At 40.4% G+C, this 20,555-nt stretch overlaps 1 protein-coding gene across 1 annotated transcript in view; it reads left to right on the forward strand.

Moving 5' to 3' along the window:
• Window positions 1–20,267, forward strand: part of DTNB (dystrobrevin beta) — a 200,639-nt gene extending 180,372 nt beyond the window's left edge. Inside the window, exons 10-11 of the mRNA XM_088481740.1 lie at window positions 2,217–2,317; window positions 19,819–20,267. Coding sequence (XP_088337866.1) covers window positions 2,217–2,317; window positions 19,819–20,267 — 550 coding nt within the window. The remainder of the gene's footprint in view (window positions 1–2,216; window positions 2,318–19,818) is intronic.
• The last annotated feature ends 288 nt before the right edge of the window (window positions 20,268–20,555 follow it).

Genomic DNA, 20,555 nt, shown 5'->3' on the forward strand with positions numbered 1-20,555 from the left:
CATAAGGCATATATATGTATTTATGTAAATGGTAGATGATATACACATTAGGCATATATATGTATTTATGTAAATGGTAGATGATATACACATTAGGCATATATATGTATTTATGTAAATGGTAGATGATATACGCATTAGGCATATATATGTATTTATATAAATGGCAGATGATATACGCATTAGGCATATATATGTATTTATATAAGTGGTAGATGATATACACATTAGGCATATATATGTATTTATGTAAATGGTAGATGATATACACATTAGGCATATATATGTATTTATATAAATGGTAGATGATATACGCATTAGGCATATATATGTATTTATATAAATGGCAGATGATATACGCATTAGGCATATATATGTATTTATATAAATGGCAGATGATATACGCATTAGGCATATATATGTATTTATATAAATGGTAGATGATATACACATCAGGCATATATATGTATTTATATAAATGGTAGATGATATACACATCAGGCATATATATGTATTTATATAAATGGTAGATGATATACACATCAGGCATATATATGTATTTATATAAATGGTAGATGATATACACATCAGGCATATATATGTATTTATATAAATGGTAGATGATATACACATTAGGCATATATATGTATTTATATAAATGGTAGATGATATACACATTAGGCATATATATGTATTTATATAAATGGCAGATGATATACGCATTAGGCATATATATGTATTTATATAAATGGTAGATGATATACACATTAGGCATATATATGTATTTATATAAATGGTAGATGATATATACACATTAGGCATATATATGTATTTATATAAATGGTAGATGATATACGCATTAGGCATATATATGTATTTATATAAATGGTAGATGATATACACATTAGGCATATATATGTATTTATATAAGTGGTAGATGATATACACATTAGGCATATATATGTATTTATATAAATGGTAGATGATATACACATTAGGCATATATATGTATTTATATAAATGGTAGATAATATACACATTAGGCATATAAATGTATTTATATAAATGGTTGATGATATACGCATTAGGCATATATATGTATTTATATAAATGGTATATGCATTAGGCATATATATGTATTTATATAAATGGTAGATGATATACGCATTAGGCATATATATGTATTTATATAAATGGTAGATGATGTACGCATAAGGTATATATATGTATTTAAAAAAATGGTAGATGATATACGCATTAGGCATATATATGTATTTATATAAATGGTAGATGATATACGCATAAGGCATATATATATGTATATATATATATATATATATATATAAATGGTAGATGATATACACATTAGGCATATATATGTATTTATATAAATGGTAGATGATATACACATTAGGCAAATATATGTATTTATATAAATGGTAGCAGATATACACATTAGGCAAATATATGTATTTATATAAATGGTAGATGATGTACGCATTAGGCATATATATGTATTTATATAAGTGGTAGATGATATACACATAAGGCATATATATGTATTTATATAAATGGTAGATGATATACACATAAGGCATATATATGTATTTATATAAATGGTAGATGACATACGCATTAGGCATATATATGTATTTATATAAGTGGTAAATGATATGCACATTAGGCATATATATGTATTTATATAAGTGGTAGATGATATGCACATTAGACATATATATGTATTTATATAAGTGGTAGATGATATACATATTAGGCATATATATGTATATATATAAATGGTAGATGATACACACATTAGGCATATATATGTATTTATATAAATGGTAGATGAAATATGCATTAGGCATATATATGTATTTATATAAATGGTAGATGCATTAGGCATATATATGTATTTATATATGTGAGGACATGAGATGTGTGTTACAAATGTACTGGCAGCATCTCAGTCCTTGCAGAGATCAATTTACTTTTTAGTCCTTTTGTGTTCAACTTCCCGTCTCCTAGTGTATGTGTGATCATTCTCAGGACACACATTTTCATTAGCATGTCTATTATGTACTGTAATAATGTAAGTTATTGAAATGTTTAATACTGGATAAGCCTTGATGTTAGCCTGGTCCATATGTCTGTGTTAGAGCAAGGTGACACCTCCCAGAACAAAAGACCCTCTAAGTTAATTCCCACCTCCCCAGGGGACGCTCAGGATTTACTCCTCCTTCCATTTGCCTGTTGTGTGCTTCACGTGAACCTGGTAGACTGAACGGAACCATCCCAGCAGGTGTTCGTCAGGGAAGTAATACCCAGAGGAGGTAGGAGAAAGTGACAGCATAAGGGACTCGCACCAATCAGGAAACGGTGCAACCCCCCCTGGGAGGTCACAATATCGTGGGAAATTGGAAGATTTTAAAACAGGTCACTGAAGGCAACTCCACATGTTAGTCGCTGACTTTGGCTAAGAGGCCTCGCTCTGCCAAGGTGCTAGTGGAACGCATCACCAGTTCTGTGGATTTATACTTGGAAATCCTGCAAGGACCTATACGCTATTCATTGCTGTGTGTTCTGTGATTAGCTTCTACTGCATGGGGTCCTGGAAATGCTTGATTGTACCCAGGGACTATCACTGCTGTGTGATCTCTGATAGTTTCTACGTGTGGGGTCCTGGAAGTGATTGAGTGGACATACGCTATGCACTGCTGCGTTATCAGTGATAGTTTCTACTGTGGGGACTGAGGGTCTCTAGCTATTTCGTGGAATTGTTCTGGGACATTATACTCTACTGGGACTGCCTCTGTCTGGACTGCTACCTGTTTATTGCCCGTTCACTGGATTTACTGCTTGTCCTGACATATTGTCTATTTCTGTGTGCTGTGGAAAAATAAACCATCACGTTGGTTTCATCTGCTCGGTGTCTGGGTGATTGAGTGAACCCCGTATCCTCACATTTGGCGGCAGCGACAGTGGGATCATTCAGACATCAATCAAGGAGCAGTGAAAGCGTGAAGTCACTCACAATAGAGAAGAGAGGATCAGGCCAACTGAGTGGTCGTCAGTCCTGTAAAAGGTAAAATGGTGCTAAGGAAAGAAAGTCAGTGCCTCAAGTCTCCCAGGGCAGTGAAGCTCGTGGATGGAGGTACGTCGGTATGTCGGCAGGCTAGGAAGCCGGATATATTATTTATTATAAGGATGCAGTACATATGGGCATACTGGAATGATGCTCGGAGGATGATTAGCGGGTGGAGAGTATCCAGCTTAACAGACAAATTGTGTTATCTGGGAGATGCTTTCATGCACTGCAGAAGTGAAGCAGTCACATGGAAGATGCTGGATGAACCAGAGTTTGTAGAATTCGCGGAGGAAGTGAAGGCTACAATGGCCCAAATGATACAAGGAAGCCACTGTACAAAGACAGAAGGGCAGGTGCAGGATAAGTGGTATTCCTGGATAGACCCAGAGGAAAGATCCGAAATAGAACTACTGCAACCCGGCCAGACAACCGAGGGGGTTGCCCCAAAATTAACTGTTACCAGTGGAGCGGGGTCATTGTCAGGGGGGCCCCTAAGCCCTCTGGACGAAATGAGCATGGAGGTGTTGGTAGCAGAATGCCAGCTGCGGGGCATCCCTGGCCAATTCGGCACGCGCAGGGAAATCCTTCAGTGTATACTCCAGGACGAGGGGGACCCCACCAAAGCGTTCACTGATTATCGGACATTTATCCTCCATCTCGGCCCACGGATGAGTGTGGGGGAACAGCTGGAGTGTCTGGAGTTGTGCTTTGTTGTGGCAGAAGAAGAGGCCTCAGATCGTGGTCTCCTGGATACCCCAGGCTGGCGGGACCAGTGTTGCAGGGTGAATGCAGAAAGGCACCGCCTGCAACAGCTTCTCCCACTCCCAAAGGACACAGCTGCCCAGTGTACTATACTGGGAGAGGCTAGCGCCCAAGTGAAGGAAGCAGTGCCCATAATACAGGCACCCCAGGAGGAGTCGCACTACACCTTCCCTTTTGCTGAGGTGGAAGATGGAGACCTATTAACCAGCTGCCAGGGGACCTATGAGGACGGTGTCCGAGAGGAGATCACCAAGGTTGGGGGAGTATCATCTCACTTCCCAACCACAAGCATACCAGTCGCAGATGGCATCGTGGTCCAGGTGGTTCAGCATACTCAGCTGGGAGAGGCCCATCATGATGAACTGGCAATGGCAGACTCTTTTATTTCATCGGGGGAGGCTGAGGAGAAAATGCCCTGTGTATGCCCTGCTATCCTAACTCCCCCTGAAGGATATGAAGGATTGTACCTGATCCCCTATTTGGAAACTGAGGAATTGCAGGCAAAATGTTGGTACGTACCCTGTGATTTAAATGGAACATGGGTAGCAAAGACTGTTAACCTAACATCACATCATAAATCAGAAGAGGATTTGTTATCACCCTGTAATAACTCGGACAGTGGTGTGGACTGTAACTATGTGCCAGGGGATTTGCCTGCCCTTAGTAAGATTCCAGCAAATACAGACCAGGTGGATGTCAGGAGACAGCGCTTGCAACCCCTTCTCCCACCCCAGGGAGAAGGCACTGCACCACCCGGCCCCCTGCATCTCACAGAACACGAGGCATGTGTGGAGATAATTTTGGAGTGTTCAGCGGTTAAAACACGGTGTGGTACCCAACCAGTTATCCAGCCGACCGGGCTAGAAGAGGGAGTTACCAAGGAGGAGGACAGTCCAGAAGAAGTTCCAGGTGAGACTCTGGCTTTTGAGGGGGGAGGGCTGGGACAGGACCAGCCTGTCCTGGTGGCTCCCCTGCAGCCACTAACTGCATTGTTCCATATACAAGGTTCATCCTGGGGCCCGAGCCGTGAGGAGCCCACATGTTGCACTGAAAGTTGTCAGCCCCCCAGTTGGTGTTTGGGGGAGGAAGGAATGGACACTGCCACAGAAGTGCCATGTAAAGAGACCCAATATTTGCCTGCCCCTGGGCAACCGTTACTTGTACAAGGTGGTGAGGGGGAAGGTACCCACTGCCCCTTTGTTCCAGAAGTGAGGGTGTTAGGATGCCCGATTAGTATGATTTGGGGAAAGGGGTGTGATAATGTGAAGGGGGAACACCGAACGTCTGACTTGGGGGAATTGCTAAATCCTCTGGTGGAAAAAGGGGACATGTTATATTGTAATTCTGTACTTGCGGATTGTCTAACTAGACTGCTTCTTACATCCTGGGTCTTATGTTACATTACTCTGTGGGACACTGGTGGCACACTCACCCACAAGATGCTTTACCCTGCACCCCACCTCGCCCAGTCAGTAGTGGTTCTGGATCCCCCCAGGGAACAAGGCCTAAAAAGTGGGAGAGGAATGTGAGGACATGAGATGTGTGTTACAAATGTACTGGCAGCATCTCAGTCCTTGCAGAGATCAATTTACTTTTTAGTCCTTTTGTGTTCAACTTCCCGTCTCCTAGTGTATGTGTGATCATTCTCAGGACACACATTTTCATTAGCATGTCTATTATGTACTGTAATAATGTAAGTTATTGAAATGTTTAATACTGGATAAGCCTTGATGTTAGCCTGGTCCATATGTCTGTGTTAGAGCAAGGTGACACCTCCCAGAACAAAAGACCCTCTAAGTTAATTCCCACCTCCCCAGGGGACGCTCAGGATTTACTCCTCCTTCCATTTGCCTGTTGTGTGCTTCACGTGAACCTGGTAGACTGAACGGAACCATCCCAGCAGGTGTTCGTCAGGGAAGTAATACCCAGAGGAGGTAGGAGAAAGTGACAGCATAAGGGACTCGCACCAATCAGGAAACGGTGCAACCCCCCCTGGGAGGTCACAATATCGTGGGAAATTGGAAGATTTTAAAACAGGTCACTGAAGGCAACTCCACATGTTAGTCGCTGACTTTGGCTAAGAGGCCTCGCTCTGCCAAGGTGCTAGTGGAACGCATCACCAGTTCTGTGGATTTATACTTGGAAATCCTGCAAGGACCTATACGCTATTCATTGCTGTGTGTTCTGTGATTAGCTTCTACTGCATGGGGTCCTGGAAATGCTTGAGTGGACATACGCTATGCACTGCTGCGTGATCAGTGATAGTTTCTACTGTGGGGACTGAGGGTCTCTAGCTATTTCGTGGAATTGTTCTGGGACATTATACTCTACTGGGACTGCCTCTGTCTGGACTGCTACCTGTTTATTGCCCGTTCACTGGATTTACTGCTTGTCCTGACATATTGTCTATTTCTGTGTGCTGTGGAAAAATAAACCATCACGTTGGTTTCATCTGCTCGGTGTCTGGGTGATTGAGTGAACCCCGTATCCTCACAATATAAATGGTAGATGAAATATGCATTAGGCATATATATATGTATTTATATAAATGGTATATGCCTTAGGCATATATATGTATTTATATAAATGGTAGATGATATACACATTAGGCATATATATGTATTTATATAAGTGGTAGATGATATACGCATTAGGCATATATATGTATATATATATAAATGGTAGATGATATACGCATTAGGCATATATATGTATTTAGATAAATGGTAGATATACACATTAGGCATATATATGTATTTAGATAAATGGTAGATGATATACGTATTAGGCATATGTATTTATATAAATGGTATATGATATACGCATAAGGCATATATATGTATTTATATAAATGGTAGATGATATATGCATTAGGCATATATATGTATTTATATAAATGGTAGATGATATACGTATTAGGGATATATATGTATTTATGTAAATGGTAGATGATATATGCATTAGGCATATATACAGTTAGGTGCATAAATATTGGGACATTGACAGAATTTTCATATTTTGGCCTCTATTCACCACCACAATGGCTTTGAAATGAAACAAACAAGATGTGCTTTAACTGCAGACACATATAGTGTGGATCTGGCTTGTTTCTGTGTATTTTATGTGGAACTGGCTTGTGTCTGTGTATTTTATGTGGACCTGGCTTGTTTATGTATATTTTATGTTGATCTGGCTTGTTTCAGTGTATGTTATGTGAATCTGGCTTGTTTCTGTGTATTTTATGTGGAACTGGCTTGTTTCTGTGTATTTTATGTGGAACTGGCTTGTTTCTGTGTATTTTATGTGGATCTGGCTTGTCTCTGTATTTTATGTGGATCTGGCTTGATTCAGTGTATTTTATGTGGATCTGGCTTGTTTCATTGTATTTTATGTGGACCTGGCTTATTTCAGTGTATTTTATGTGGATCTGGCATGTCTCTGGATATTTTATGTGGATCTGGCTTGTTTCAGTGTATTTTATGTGGATCTGGCTTGTTTCAGTTTATTTTATGTGGATCTGGCTTGTTTCTGTGTATTTTATGTGGATCTGGCTTGTTTCTGTGTATTTTATGTGGATCTGGCTTGTTTCTGTGTATGTTATGTGGACCTGGCTTGTTTCTGTGTATTTTATGTGGATCTGGCTTGTTTCAGTGTATTTTATGTGGATCTGGCTTGTTTCAGTGTATGTTATGTGGATCTGGCTTGTTTCAGTGTATGTTATGTGGATCTGGCTTGTTTCTGTGTATTTTACGTGGATCTGGCTTGTTTCTGTGTATTTTATGTGGACATGGCTTGTTTCTGTGTATGTTACGTGGACCTGGTTTGTTTCTGTGTATTTTCTGTGGATCTGGCTTGCTCCAGTATATTTTATGTGGATCTGGCTTGTTTCAGTGTATGTGGACCTGGCTTGTTTCAGTGTATGTTATGTGGATCTGGCTTGTTTCTGTATAGTTGATGTGGCTCTAGCTTGTTTCAGTGTATTTAATGTGGACCTGGTTTGTTTCAGTGTATTTTATGTGGCTTGTTTTAGTGTATGTTATGTGGATCTGGCTTGTCTCTGTGTATGTTATGTGGATCTGGCTTGTTTCTGTGTATGTTATATGGATCTGGCTTGTTTCTGTGTAATTTATGTGGATCTGGCTTGTTTCTGTGTATTTTATGTGGATCTGGCTTGTTTCTGTGTATTTTATGTGAACGTGGCTATGTCAGTGGTTTCTATATTCCTCTGGCTTTTTCTTTCACTTCAACAGTGAAAAATTATACTGGGAACTTTTATGTAAATCGTGGATTTTCAATGTGCTGGGCTCGCCGCCAGCGTGACTAAAAACGGGGGTGTGACAAGGTCATGCTCCTGAAAATGTCATACCAAAGGCGTTCGCAGAAAAATGGGGCGTGGATTTTTGCCCCATTTTTGCACGCATGCATGCGTTCGGCTCTTCAACTTGACCACACAGATTTGTTGGCTGTTTGCCTCTGACACTAGCGATATGTCCTCTATCGGCTGTATGAACAACATATTGCATAGTGTGTACCCAGCATAACATTGTATTTTTAAAACCCTTCAACGATAAGCAGAGTAAATGGTTACAGATTTGATATGAGGTGAGGAGGGCATCATTTTAGGAGAGTTTTACCAATGGAGAGTTTTGCCTGATTCTACCAATTGGTAAATGAGGGAAGCCCGCCCACCTGTGTCACATGACTAACTGTACTGCTATGTACGACATACAGTGACACGCCCACCTGTGTCACATGACTAACTGTACTGCTATGTACGACATACAGTGACACGCCCACCTGTGTCACATGGGTGACTGTACTGCTATGTGCGACATACAGTGACACGCCCAACTGTGTCACATGGGTGACTGTACTGCTATGTGCGACATACAGTGACACGCCCACCCGTGTCACATGAGTGACTGTACTGCTATGTGCAACTTACAGTGACACGCCCACCTGTGTCACATGACTAACTGTACTGCTATGTACGACATACAGTGACACGCTCACCTGTGTCACATGGGTGACTGTACTGCTATGTACGACATACAGTGACACGCCCACCTGTGTCACATGACTAACTGTACTGTTATGTGCAACATACAGTGACACGCCCACCTGTGTCACATGACTGACTGTACTGCTATGTGCAACTTACAGTGACACGCCCACCTGTGTCACATGACTGACTGTACTGCTATGTGTGACATACAGTGACACGCCCACCTGTGTCACATGACTAACTGTACTGCTATGTGCAACTTACAGTGACATGCCCACCTGTGTCACATGACTGACTTTACTGCTATGTGCGAAATAGTGACACGCCCACCTGTGTCACATGACTGACTGAACTGCTATTTGCAACTTACAGTGACACGCCCACCTGTGTCACATGACTAACTGTACTGCTATGTGCTATGTGCGACATACAGTGACACGCCCACCTGTGTCACATGACTGACTGTAACGCTATGTGCAACATAGTGACACGCCCACCTGTCATGACTGACTGTACTGCTATGTGCGACATACAGTGATACGCCCACCTGTGTCACATGACTGACTGTACCGCTATGTGCGACATACAGTGTTGCGCCCACCTGTGTCAAATGGGTGACTGTACTGCTATGTGCGACATACAGTGACGCGCCCACCTGTGTCACATGACTGACTGTACCGCTATGTGCGACATAGTGACACGCCCACCTGTGTCACATGACTGACTGTCCTGCTATGTGCGACATACAGTGACGCGCCCACCTGTGGCATTACCCATCGGGACGAAGCACTGGAATGCATCGCATTCCAGGTGCTTAGTACATTCGGGGAATGCGGTAAAACCCCAGAGAACAGCATGTTTACCTTTAGTACATCCCGCCCTCTCTGCCTGAGAAGTGACCTTGCTCAGTTCCTGACTCCCTCCCCTCTCTAGGCTGCTTCTAAGCAACAGGGCACATTGCTATCTCTGATTGGTTCTCACTGTCTCAGAGAGCCAATCAGAGCATAGCCCTCACCCATGCAGCAGTCAGTCACTCACACAGCACAACAGTTTGTTCTGTGACTTGCTTCAGTAATGTCATCACTGCTTGGCTCCCTTTTGTCACAGATGAATGGTTCATACACCTAAACCTGCCTCAACCAATGCTGTATAGAATAGTGCAAATCTCATCAAAATCCGTCCAGTGGTTCAGGAGATTAGTCCAAACAAACAAACAAATGTATTAAATGTGACTTGTATTCAGGGTGGAAAGAGGATGACAGCGGTTATAGTATCCATCTGTGGCTGGAGCGCCGGCCTACGCGGCCAGGATGGCGGTTGCAGCCCTGAATGGGTGAACAGTTGTGGTGAGGAACCATTTTAAAATGAGCCAACGGCGCTAGGACCAGTGTATGTAGAAAAAAGACATTTAATAAACAGTCCTGTGCCCAGTATAACAATGGATGGATAATATCGGAATCGGTATGTAATGCCGCCGGACTACATACTGACGCTGGAAGCCCAAACCGTCAGGATCACGACTGGGGCTGTTAAGTACCCTAACCATCCCCTCTCCACCCCCTAACCCTAACCCTCCCTTAGTGGTGCCTAACCCTAACCTCCCCCCCAGTGATGCCTAAACCTATCCCCCTCCCCGCACCCTAAACCTAACCCTCTGGGGGTGGTGCCTAACCCTAAACCCCCCCCTTTGATGCCTAAACCTATCCCCCCTCCCTGTAATCTAACCCTGGGGATTCCCTGACCTAACCCTCCCTCCCTGTGGCTAAGCGCTAACACTGCCCGGCTTATATATGCCTTATGCGTATATCATCTACCATTTATATAAATACATATATATGCCTAATGTGTATATCATCTACCATTTATATAAATACATATATATGCCTAATGTGTATATCATATACCATTTATATAAATACATATATATGCCTAATGCGTATATCATATACCATTTATATAAATACATATATATGCCTAATGTGTATATCATCTACCATTTATATAAATACATATATATGCCTAATGTGTATATCATATACCATTTATATAAATACATATATATGCCTTATGCGTATATCATCTACCATTTATATAAATACATATATATGCCTAATGTGTATATCATCTACCATTTATATAAATACATATATATGCCTAATGTGTATATCATCTACCATTTATATAAATACATATATATGCCTAATGTGTATATCATCTACCATTTATATAAATACATATATATGCCTAATGTGTATATCATCTACCATTTATATAAATACATATATATGCCTAATGTGTATATCATATACCACTTATATAAATACATATATATGCCTAATGTGTATATCATCTACCATTTATATAAATACATATATATGCCTAATGTGTATATCATCTACCATTTATATATATATATATATATATATATATATATATATGCCTAATGTGTATATATATCATCTACCATTTATATAAATACATATATATGCCTAATGTGTATATCATATACCATTTATATAAATACATATATATGCCTAATGCGTATATCATATACCATTTATATAAATACATATATATGCCTAATGTGTATATCATCTACCATTTATATAAATACATATATATGCCTAATGTGTATATCATCTACCATTTATATATATATATATATATATATATATATATATATATGCCTAATGTGTATATCATCTACCATTTACATAAATACATATATATGCCTAATGTGTATATCATCTACCACTTATATAAATACATATATATATGCCTAATTCGTATATCATCTGCCATTTATATAAATACATATATATGCCTAATGTGTATATCATCTACCATTTATATAAATACATATATATGCCTAATGTGTATATCATCTGCCATTTATATAAATACATATATATGCCTAATGCGTATATCATCTGCCATTTATATAAATACATATATATGCCTAATGTGTATATCATCTACCATTTATATAAATACATATATATGCCTAATGTGTATATCATCTACCATTTATATAAATACATATATATGCCTAATGTGTATATCATATACCACTTATATAAATACATATATATGCCTAATGTGTATATCATCTACCATTTATATAAATACATATATATGCCTAATGTGTATATCATCTACCATTTATATAAATACATATATATGCCTAATGTGTATATCATCTACCATTTATATAAATACATATATATGCCTAATGTGTATATCATCTACCATTTATATAAATACATATATATGCCTAATGTGTATATCATATACCACTTATATAAATACATATATATGCCTAATGTGTATATCATCTACCATTTATATAAATACATATATATGCCTAATGTGTATATCATCTACCATTTATATATATATATATATATATATATATGCCTAATGTGTATATATATCATCTACCATTTATATAAATACAAATATATGCCTAATGTGTATATCATATACCATTTATATAAATACATATATATGCCTAATGCGTATATCATATACCATTTATATAAATACATATATATGCCTAATGTGTATATCATCTACCATTTATATAAATACATATATATGCCTAATGTGTATATCATCTACCATTTATATATATATATATATATATATATATATATATATATATGCCTAATGTGTATATCATCTACCATTTACATAAATACATATATATGCCTAATGTGTATATCATCTACCACTTATATAAATACATATATATATGCCTAATTCGTATATCATCTGCCATTTATATAAATACATATATATGCCTAATGTGTATATCATCTACCATTTATATAAATACATATATATGCCTAATGTGTATATCATCTGCCATTTATATAAATACATATATATGCCTAATGCGTATATCATCTGCCATTTATATAAATACATATATATGCCTAATGTGTATATCATCTACCATTTATATAAATACATATATATGCCTAATGTGTATATCATCTACCATTTATATAAATACATATATATGCCTAATGTGTATATCATCTACCATTTATATAAATACATATATATGCCTAATGTGTATATCATCTACCATTTATATAAATACATATATATGCCTAATGTGTATATCATCTACCATTTATATAAATACATATATATGCCTAATGCGTATATCTGCTACCATTTATATAAATACATATATATGCCTAATGCGTATATCTGCTACCATTTATATAAATACATATATATGCCTAATGTGTATATCATCTACCATTTATATAAATACATATATATGCCTAATGTGTATATCATCTACCATTTATATAAATACATATATATGCCTAATGCGTATATCATCTACCATTTATATAAATATATATATATGCCTAATGTGTATATCATCTGCCATTTATATAAATACATATATATGCCTAATGTGTATATCATCTACCATTTATATAAATACATATATATGCCTAATGCGTATATCTGCTACCATTTATATAAATACATATATATGCCTAATGTGTATATATCATCTACCAATTATATATATACATATATATGCCTTATGTGTATATCATCTACCATTTATATAAATACATATATATGCCTAATGTGTATATATCATCTACCATTTATATAAATACATATATATGCCTAATGTGTATATATCATCTACCATTTATATAAATATATATATATATACCTTATGTGTATATCATCTACCATTTATATAAATACATATATATGCCTAATGTGTATATCATCTACCATTTATATAAATATATATATATACCTTATGCATATATCATCTACCATTTATATAAATACATACAATCAGGTGCATAAATATTGGGACATTGACAGAATTTTCAGATTTTGGTCTCTATTCACCACCACAATGGTTTTGAAACGAAACAAAAAAGATGTGCTTTACCTGCAGACTTTCAGATTTAATTTGAGGGTAATTACATCCCATCAGGTGAACGGTGTAGGAATTACAACGGTTTCTATATGTGCCTCCCACTTTTTAAGGGGCCAAAAGTAATGGGACTATCAACTCAAAAGCTATTTCATGGACAGGTGTGGGCTATTCCCTCGTTATTTCATTATCAATTAAGCAGGTAAAAGGTCTGGAGTTGATTCTAGGTGTGACATTTGCATTTGGAATCAGTTGCTGTCGACTCTCAATATGAGATCCAAAGAGCTGTCACTATCAGTGAAGCAAGCCATCATTAGGCTGAAAAATCAAAACAAACCCATCAGAGAGATAGCAAAAACATTAGGTGTGGCCAAATCAACTGTTTGGAACATTCTTAAAAAGAAAGAACGCACCGGAGAGCTCAGCAACACCAAAAGACCCGGAAGACCACGGAAAACAACTGTGGTGGATGACAGAAGAATTATTTCCCTGGTGAAGAAAAAACCCTTCACAACAGTTGGCCAAATCAAGAACACTCTCCAGGAGGTAGAGTGTACATAAAATACACTGAAACAAGCCAGATCCACATGACATACACAGAAACAAGCCAGATCCACATAACATACACAGAAACAAGCCAGATCCACATAACATACACTGAAACAAGCCAGATCCACATATAATACACAGAAACAAGCCAGATCCACATATAATACACAGAAACAAGCCAGATCCACATAACATACACTGAAACAAGCCAGATCCACATAACATACACTGAAACAAGCCAGATCCACATATAATACACAGAAACAAGCCAGATCCACATAACATACACAGAAACAAGCCAGATCCACATAACATACACTGAAACAAGCCAGATCCACATAACATACACAGAAACAAGTCAGATCCACGTAACATACACTGAAACAAGCCAGATCACGTAACATACACAGAAACAAGCCAGATCCACATATAATACACAGAAACAAGCCAGCTCCACATAAAATACACTGAAACAAGCCAGATCCACATAACATACACTGAAACAAGCCAGATCCACATAACATACACTGAAACAAGCCAGATCCACGTAACATACACAGAAACAAGCCAGATCCACATAACATACACTGAAACAAGCCAGATCCACGTAACATACACTGAAACAAGCCAGATCCACGTAACATACACAGAAACAAGCCAGATCCACGTAACATACACAGAAACACGCCAGATCCACATAACATACACAGAAACAAGCCAGATCCACGTAACATACACAGAAACAAGCCAGATCCACATAACATACACTGAAACAAGCCAGCTCCACATAACATACACAGAAACAAGCCAGCTCCACATAAAATACATATTGAAATCCAGAACCACATCAAATACATTGAGAAAGCCAGTGCCCATTATGCAATGCCCCCAGTAGTTGTTCCCCTTTAGGCAGCACCCTCTGTATTTGTGCCCTTTATGCAGTGCTCCTTGTATTTGTGCCGCCTAAAGAGTAGTGCCCCTTAAGCAGTTCCCCCTGTATTTGTGCCCCCAGCCCAGTACTTACCTGACCACGCTGGCTCTGGCTTCAGCAGCCGCTGCCTCGCTCTGAATGGATCTAACTAGATCCAGCAGGCGCACAGGGCGGGCGCCTCACATCGCGCAATGCATCACTAGAAACGCTAGAAGCGATCAGAGGTTTCTTTAGTCTCTGATCCCTTCAGAGACCAGTGATCCAGTTCCAGTGGGGGGAGCCGCATATTACAAACATGGGAGCCCCGGGTTGGCCACCCCTGGTATAAGTACTCACCAGGATCTCATCTCTGAGAAATCAGGGTTCAGCCAGAGCCTGGTGCATATGTATATATAATGATGGTATACCCTTAGTGTTCTGAGTGCTTTATATTGGCATGGACCACCATGTAATACCCTTATTGCCTAACTGTCCTGATGCTGGCTGGTCAGTGAGCGACAAATTAAGGCCTCTGTATCACTGTACTGCAGAGTCAAAGTTGAAGGGCATTGCCCATTAGTGAAGGGTTGTTAGGTGGGATGTGAATGGGGATAAGGGGCAACATAGCTCTTTTTATCTTTTTAGCATTGCAACGCCGCAGAGGCGTGGTGACACCCCCATCATGTGGCCACGCCCCACGTACTGCTTCACTACTCTGAATTGTTAGGAGGTATGGGTGTATAGCCCTACGCGGCGTCACACATTGCGTCATCTCCAAGTGTCCTGTGTGAACGGCGATGATCCTGGAATAACCCAGGTACAACGGCTAGTGTGAGCGGGGTAAGTCATCATCGGGCTTCAGCCTGTGTTCAGTATCCCGGGTCGGAGCCGGGGCTTCCGCGTGACAGGGGTATTAATGAAATATAGGTGATTGTGTGGTGCATCATTCTAACTACATATGTACCTGTTGTATGACAGAGAAATTAAAAAAAAGATAGTTTTGTTGGTTAATGTTGTATTAGACAATGTTTTGGTATACTTTGTTTTTTTGTTTAACTGTATATTTTTTTATTGAGAGTAATGAAAGAAACATGTGACACGGCTGTGGCTTGTCATTGGCCACCATACACTGTACAGACCAATATGAGGCATGTCCGACATGGTCACCATACACTGTACAGACCTTTATGCGGTATCTTTGACGTGGTCACCAAACACTGTACAGACCATTATGCAGCATCTCTGACGTGGTCACCAAACAGTGGGCCTGATTCAGAGCCGGACGCTATTTGTGGACGCCTCTATGTCTGAGCGAGTGTCCGAAACATGCTCTCGCTATTTTGTAAAGACGCCCCTTGGCCGCTCGCATCATACGTCATCTCCGCTATTTATTTGATTAATCGAGTACATCGAAAGGCGTCTGAACTGCTGGCAATTCTTGTGGTAGGATTTTCCTACCGCTATCACTGCGAGCAGTTCAGGCTAAAAGACAACTAAGTGACGTGGTCGATGACGCTTCTTTGTTAATTATGCACACCCATTAAAACGCCCGTTTTGACCGTTTGGCACGCCTGCGTTCGGATCTCCACTCTCCGTTTTCAAGCACCTTCCCCTGTTACCACCCACAAACCCCTCATTCTGTCACTCAAATTAGCGGGCCCTCGCTGTTTTCCGAGCGCACGATTTCCGACCGCAATGACTGGTTGGCGCATGCGCATTACGACCCATACGAATGCGCAGATGTGTGAACATCGCTCGGAGCGAACGAGCGCCCGCTTACGAGCGGCTCTGAATCAGGCCCACTGTACAGACCATTATGCAGTATCTCTGACGTGGCCGCCATACACTGTACAGACCATTATGCGGTATCTCTGACGTGGTCACCAAACACTGTACAGACCATTATGCAGTATCTCTGACGTGGTCACCAAACACTGTACAGACCATTATGCGGTATCTCTGACGTGGTCACCAAACACTGTACAGACCATTATGCAGTATCTCTGACGTGGTCACCAAACACTGTACAGACCAGTATGAGGTATCTCTGATGTGGCCACCAAACACTGTACAGACCAGTATGAGGTATCTCTAATGTGGTCACCAAACACTGTACAGACCATTATGCAGTATCTCTGACGTGGCCGCCATACACTGTACAGACCATTATGCGGTATCTCTGACGTGGTCACCAAACACTGTACAGACCAGTATGAGGTATCTCTGACGTGGCCGCCATACACTGTACAGACCATTATGCGGTATCTCTGACGTGGCCACCATACACTGTACAGACCATTATGAGGTATCTCTGACGTGGCCGCCATACACTGTACAGACCATTATGCGGTATCTGACGTGGCCACCATACACTGTACAGACCATTATGCGGTATCTCTGACGTGGCCACCATACCCTGTACAGACCAGTATGAGGTATCTCTGACGTGGCCACCATACACTGTACAGACCATTATGAGGTATCTCTGACGTGGCCGCCATACACTGTACAGACTAGTATGAGGTATCTCTGACGTGGTCACCATACAAGGTACAGACCAGTATGAGGTATCTCTGACGTGGCCGCCATACACTGTACAGACCATTATTCGGTATCTCTGACGTGGCCACCATACACTGTAGAGACCATTATGCGGTATCTCTGACGTGGCCGTCATACACTGTAAAGACTAGTATGAGGTATCTCTGACGTGGTCGCCATACACTGTACAGACCAGTATGAGGTATCTCTGACGTGGCTGCCATACACTGTACAGACCATTATGCGGTATCTCTGACGTGGCCGCCATACACTGTACAGACCATTATGAGGTATCTCTGACGTGGCCGCCATACACTGTACAGACCATTATGAGGTATCTCTGACGTGGCCACCATACACTGTACAGACTAGTATGAGGTATCTCTGACGTGGTCGCCATACACTGTACAGACCAGTATGAGGTATCTCTGACGTGGCCGCCATACACTGTACAGACCATTATGCGGTATCTCTGACGTGGCCGTCATACACTGTAAAGACTAGTATGAGGTATCTCTGACGTGGTCGCCATACACTGTACAGACCAGTATGAGGTATCTCTGACGTGGCTGCCATACACTGTACAGACCATTATGCGGTATCTCTGACGTGGCCGCCATACACTGTACAGACCATTATGAGGTATCTCTGACGTGGCCGCCATACACTGTACAGACTAGTATGAGGTATCTCTGACGTGGTCACCATACACTGTACAGACCAGTATGAGGTATCTCTGACGTGGCCGCCATACACTGTACAGAACATTATGCGGTATCTCTGACGTGGCCACCATACACTGTACAGACCATTATGCGGTATCTCTGACGTGGCCACCATACCCTGTACAGACCAGTATGAGGTATCTCTGACGTGGCCACCATACACTGTACAGACCATTATGCGGTATCTCTGACGTGGCCACCATACACTGTACAGACCAGTATGAGGTATGTCTGACGTGGCCACCATACACTGTACAGACCAGTATGAGGTATCTCTGACGTGGCCGCCATACACTGTACAGACTAGTATGAGGTACGTCTGACATGGCCACCATACACTGTACACAGAAAAACTTCACAGAAGGGTGGCAATTGGTCTGGGATGGTTCAATTAATAACTTGAAGATTAGGTCCCGGTCGGGCCTCTTGTTGGTATACGAATGGGACCCCAATATACACACAGAATACATTTATGTGTCATATACACCTTATACACACAGCCTGCATGTAATTTTATACAATATTTTCAATAATTGTGTGGCTTAAACAAAGTTTGTGTACATACATAAAATTCAGGTATGTTTCATATACACCCTATACACACAGCCTATAGGTCATTTTATACAATATTTGTAATAATTTGTGCCTTAGACAACGTTTGTGTGCAGTGAACCATCAAAAATCAAAGGTTACATTTTCTCATTCAAGGCCAAAAAAATTCTGTATTTCGGAATATTCCGTATTTCGGAATATTTGGATATGGGAGACTCAACCTGTATAAGTATTAGATGCTGTCAGCACAATAATTAAACATATCTTTGGAATGGAGACTATTGGATATCCTTTGTCCACTTCTCCCCACTCTCCATCGCTTTAGCGGTGTAGCTGGCACATATATATCACAGAGGGGGGTAGACGATCCCATGCAACCTTAGGGTCCTACAGCCACAATGTCCACCTCCAGGCTCTGTAGTTCCTGCTCGCCTCTGCTATTTCTTAGGTTACTGCTTTAGGTCATGCATTTTGCAATATGCTACACAAGGCTTCTACCAAGTCTATTTATTAATCCTGTACCCTGTTACATTTATAAAAATTCACTGTTTAATTGAGTATTTTATTGTTACTCACTCCTCACCGCCATTTAAAAAAAATAAATAAATCTTACCCCGTTGATGATTGAAGAGTAATAAAAAAAAAATATTCTCAATGGATAAATATAACAATAGATAAGGTTATTATTTTTCATCCATTTATTTATTACAATTGGCCAACATTAAATGTCTCAGCTGTAAGATATACATTGTGCATCAGTCCTGCGTGTCCTACTCCTCCTTACACGAGGCTTCCATCAGACGCTCCTGGTCATTGTGCATCAGTCCTGCGTGTCCTATTCCTCCTTACACAAGGCTTCCATCAGACGCTCCTGGTCATTGTGCATCAGCCCTGCGTGTCCTACTCCAAGTCCTTACACGAGGCTTCCATCAGACGCTCCTGGTCATTGTACATCAGTCCTGCGTGTCCTACTCCTCCTTACACGAGGCTTCCATCAGACGCTCCTGGTCATTGTGCATCAGTCCTGCGTGTCCTACTCCTCCTTACACGAGGCTTCCATCAGACACTCCTGGTCATTGTACATCAGTCCTGCGTGTCCTATTCCTCCTACACAAGGCTTCCATCAGACACTCCTGGTCATTGTGCATCAGTCCTGCGTGTCCTACTCCTCCTTACACGAGGCTTCCATCAGACGCTCCTGGTCATGATGCATCAGTCATGCGTGTCCTACTCCTCCTTACACGAGGCTTCCATCAAACGCTCCTGGTCATTGTGCATCAGTCCTGTGTGTCCTACTCCTCCTTAAACGAGGCTTCCATCAGACACTCCTGGTCATTGTGCATCAGTCCTGCATGTCCTACTCCTCCTTACACGAGGCTTCCATCAGACACTCCTGGTCATTGTGCATCAGTCCTGCGTGTCCTACTCCTCCTTACACGATCCTTCCATCAGACACTCCTGGTCATTGTGCATGAGTCCTGCATGTCCTACTCCTC

The sequence above is a fragment of the Taudactylus pleione genome, unplaced genomic scaffold, assembly GCF_031769625.1.
Source record: "Taudactylus pleione unplaced genomic scaffold, aTauple2 ptg000277l, whole genome shotgun sequence".
Lineage (NCBI taxonomy): Eukaryota > Metazoa > Chordata > Amphibia > Anura > Myobatrachidae > Taudactylus > Taudactylus pleione.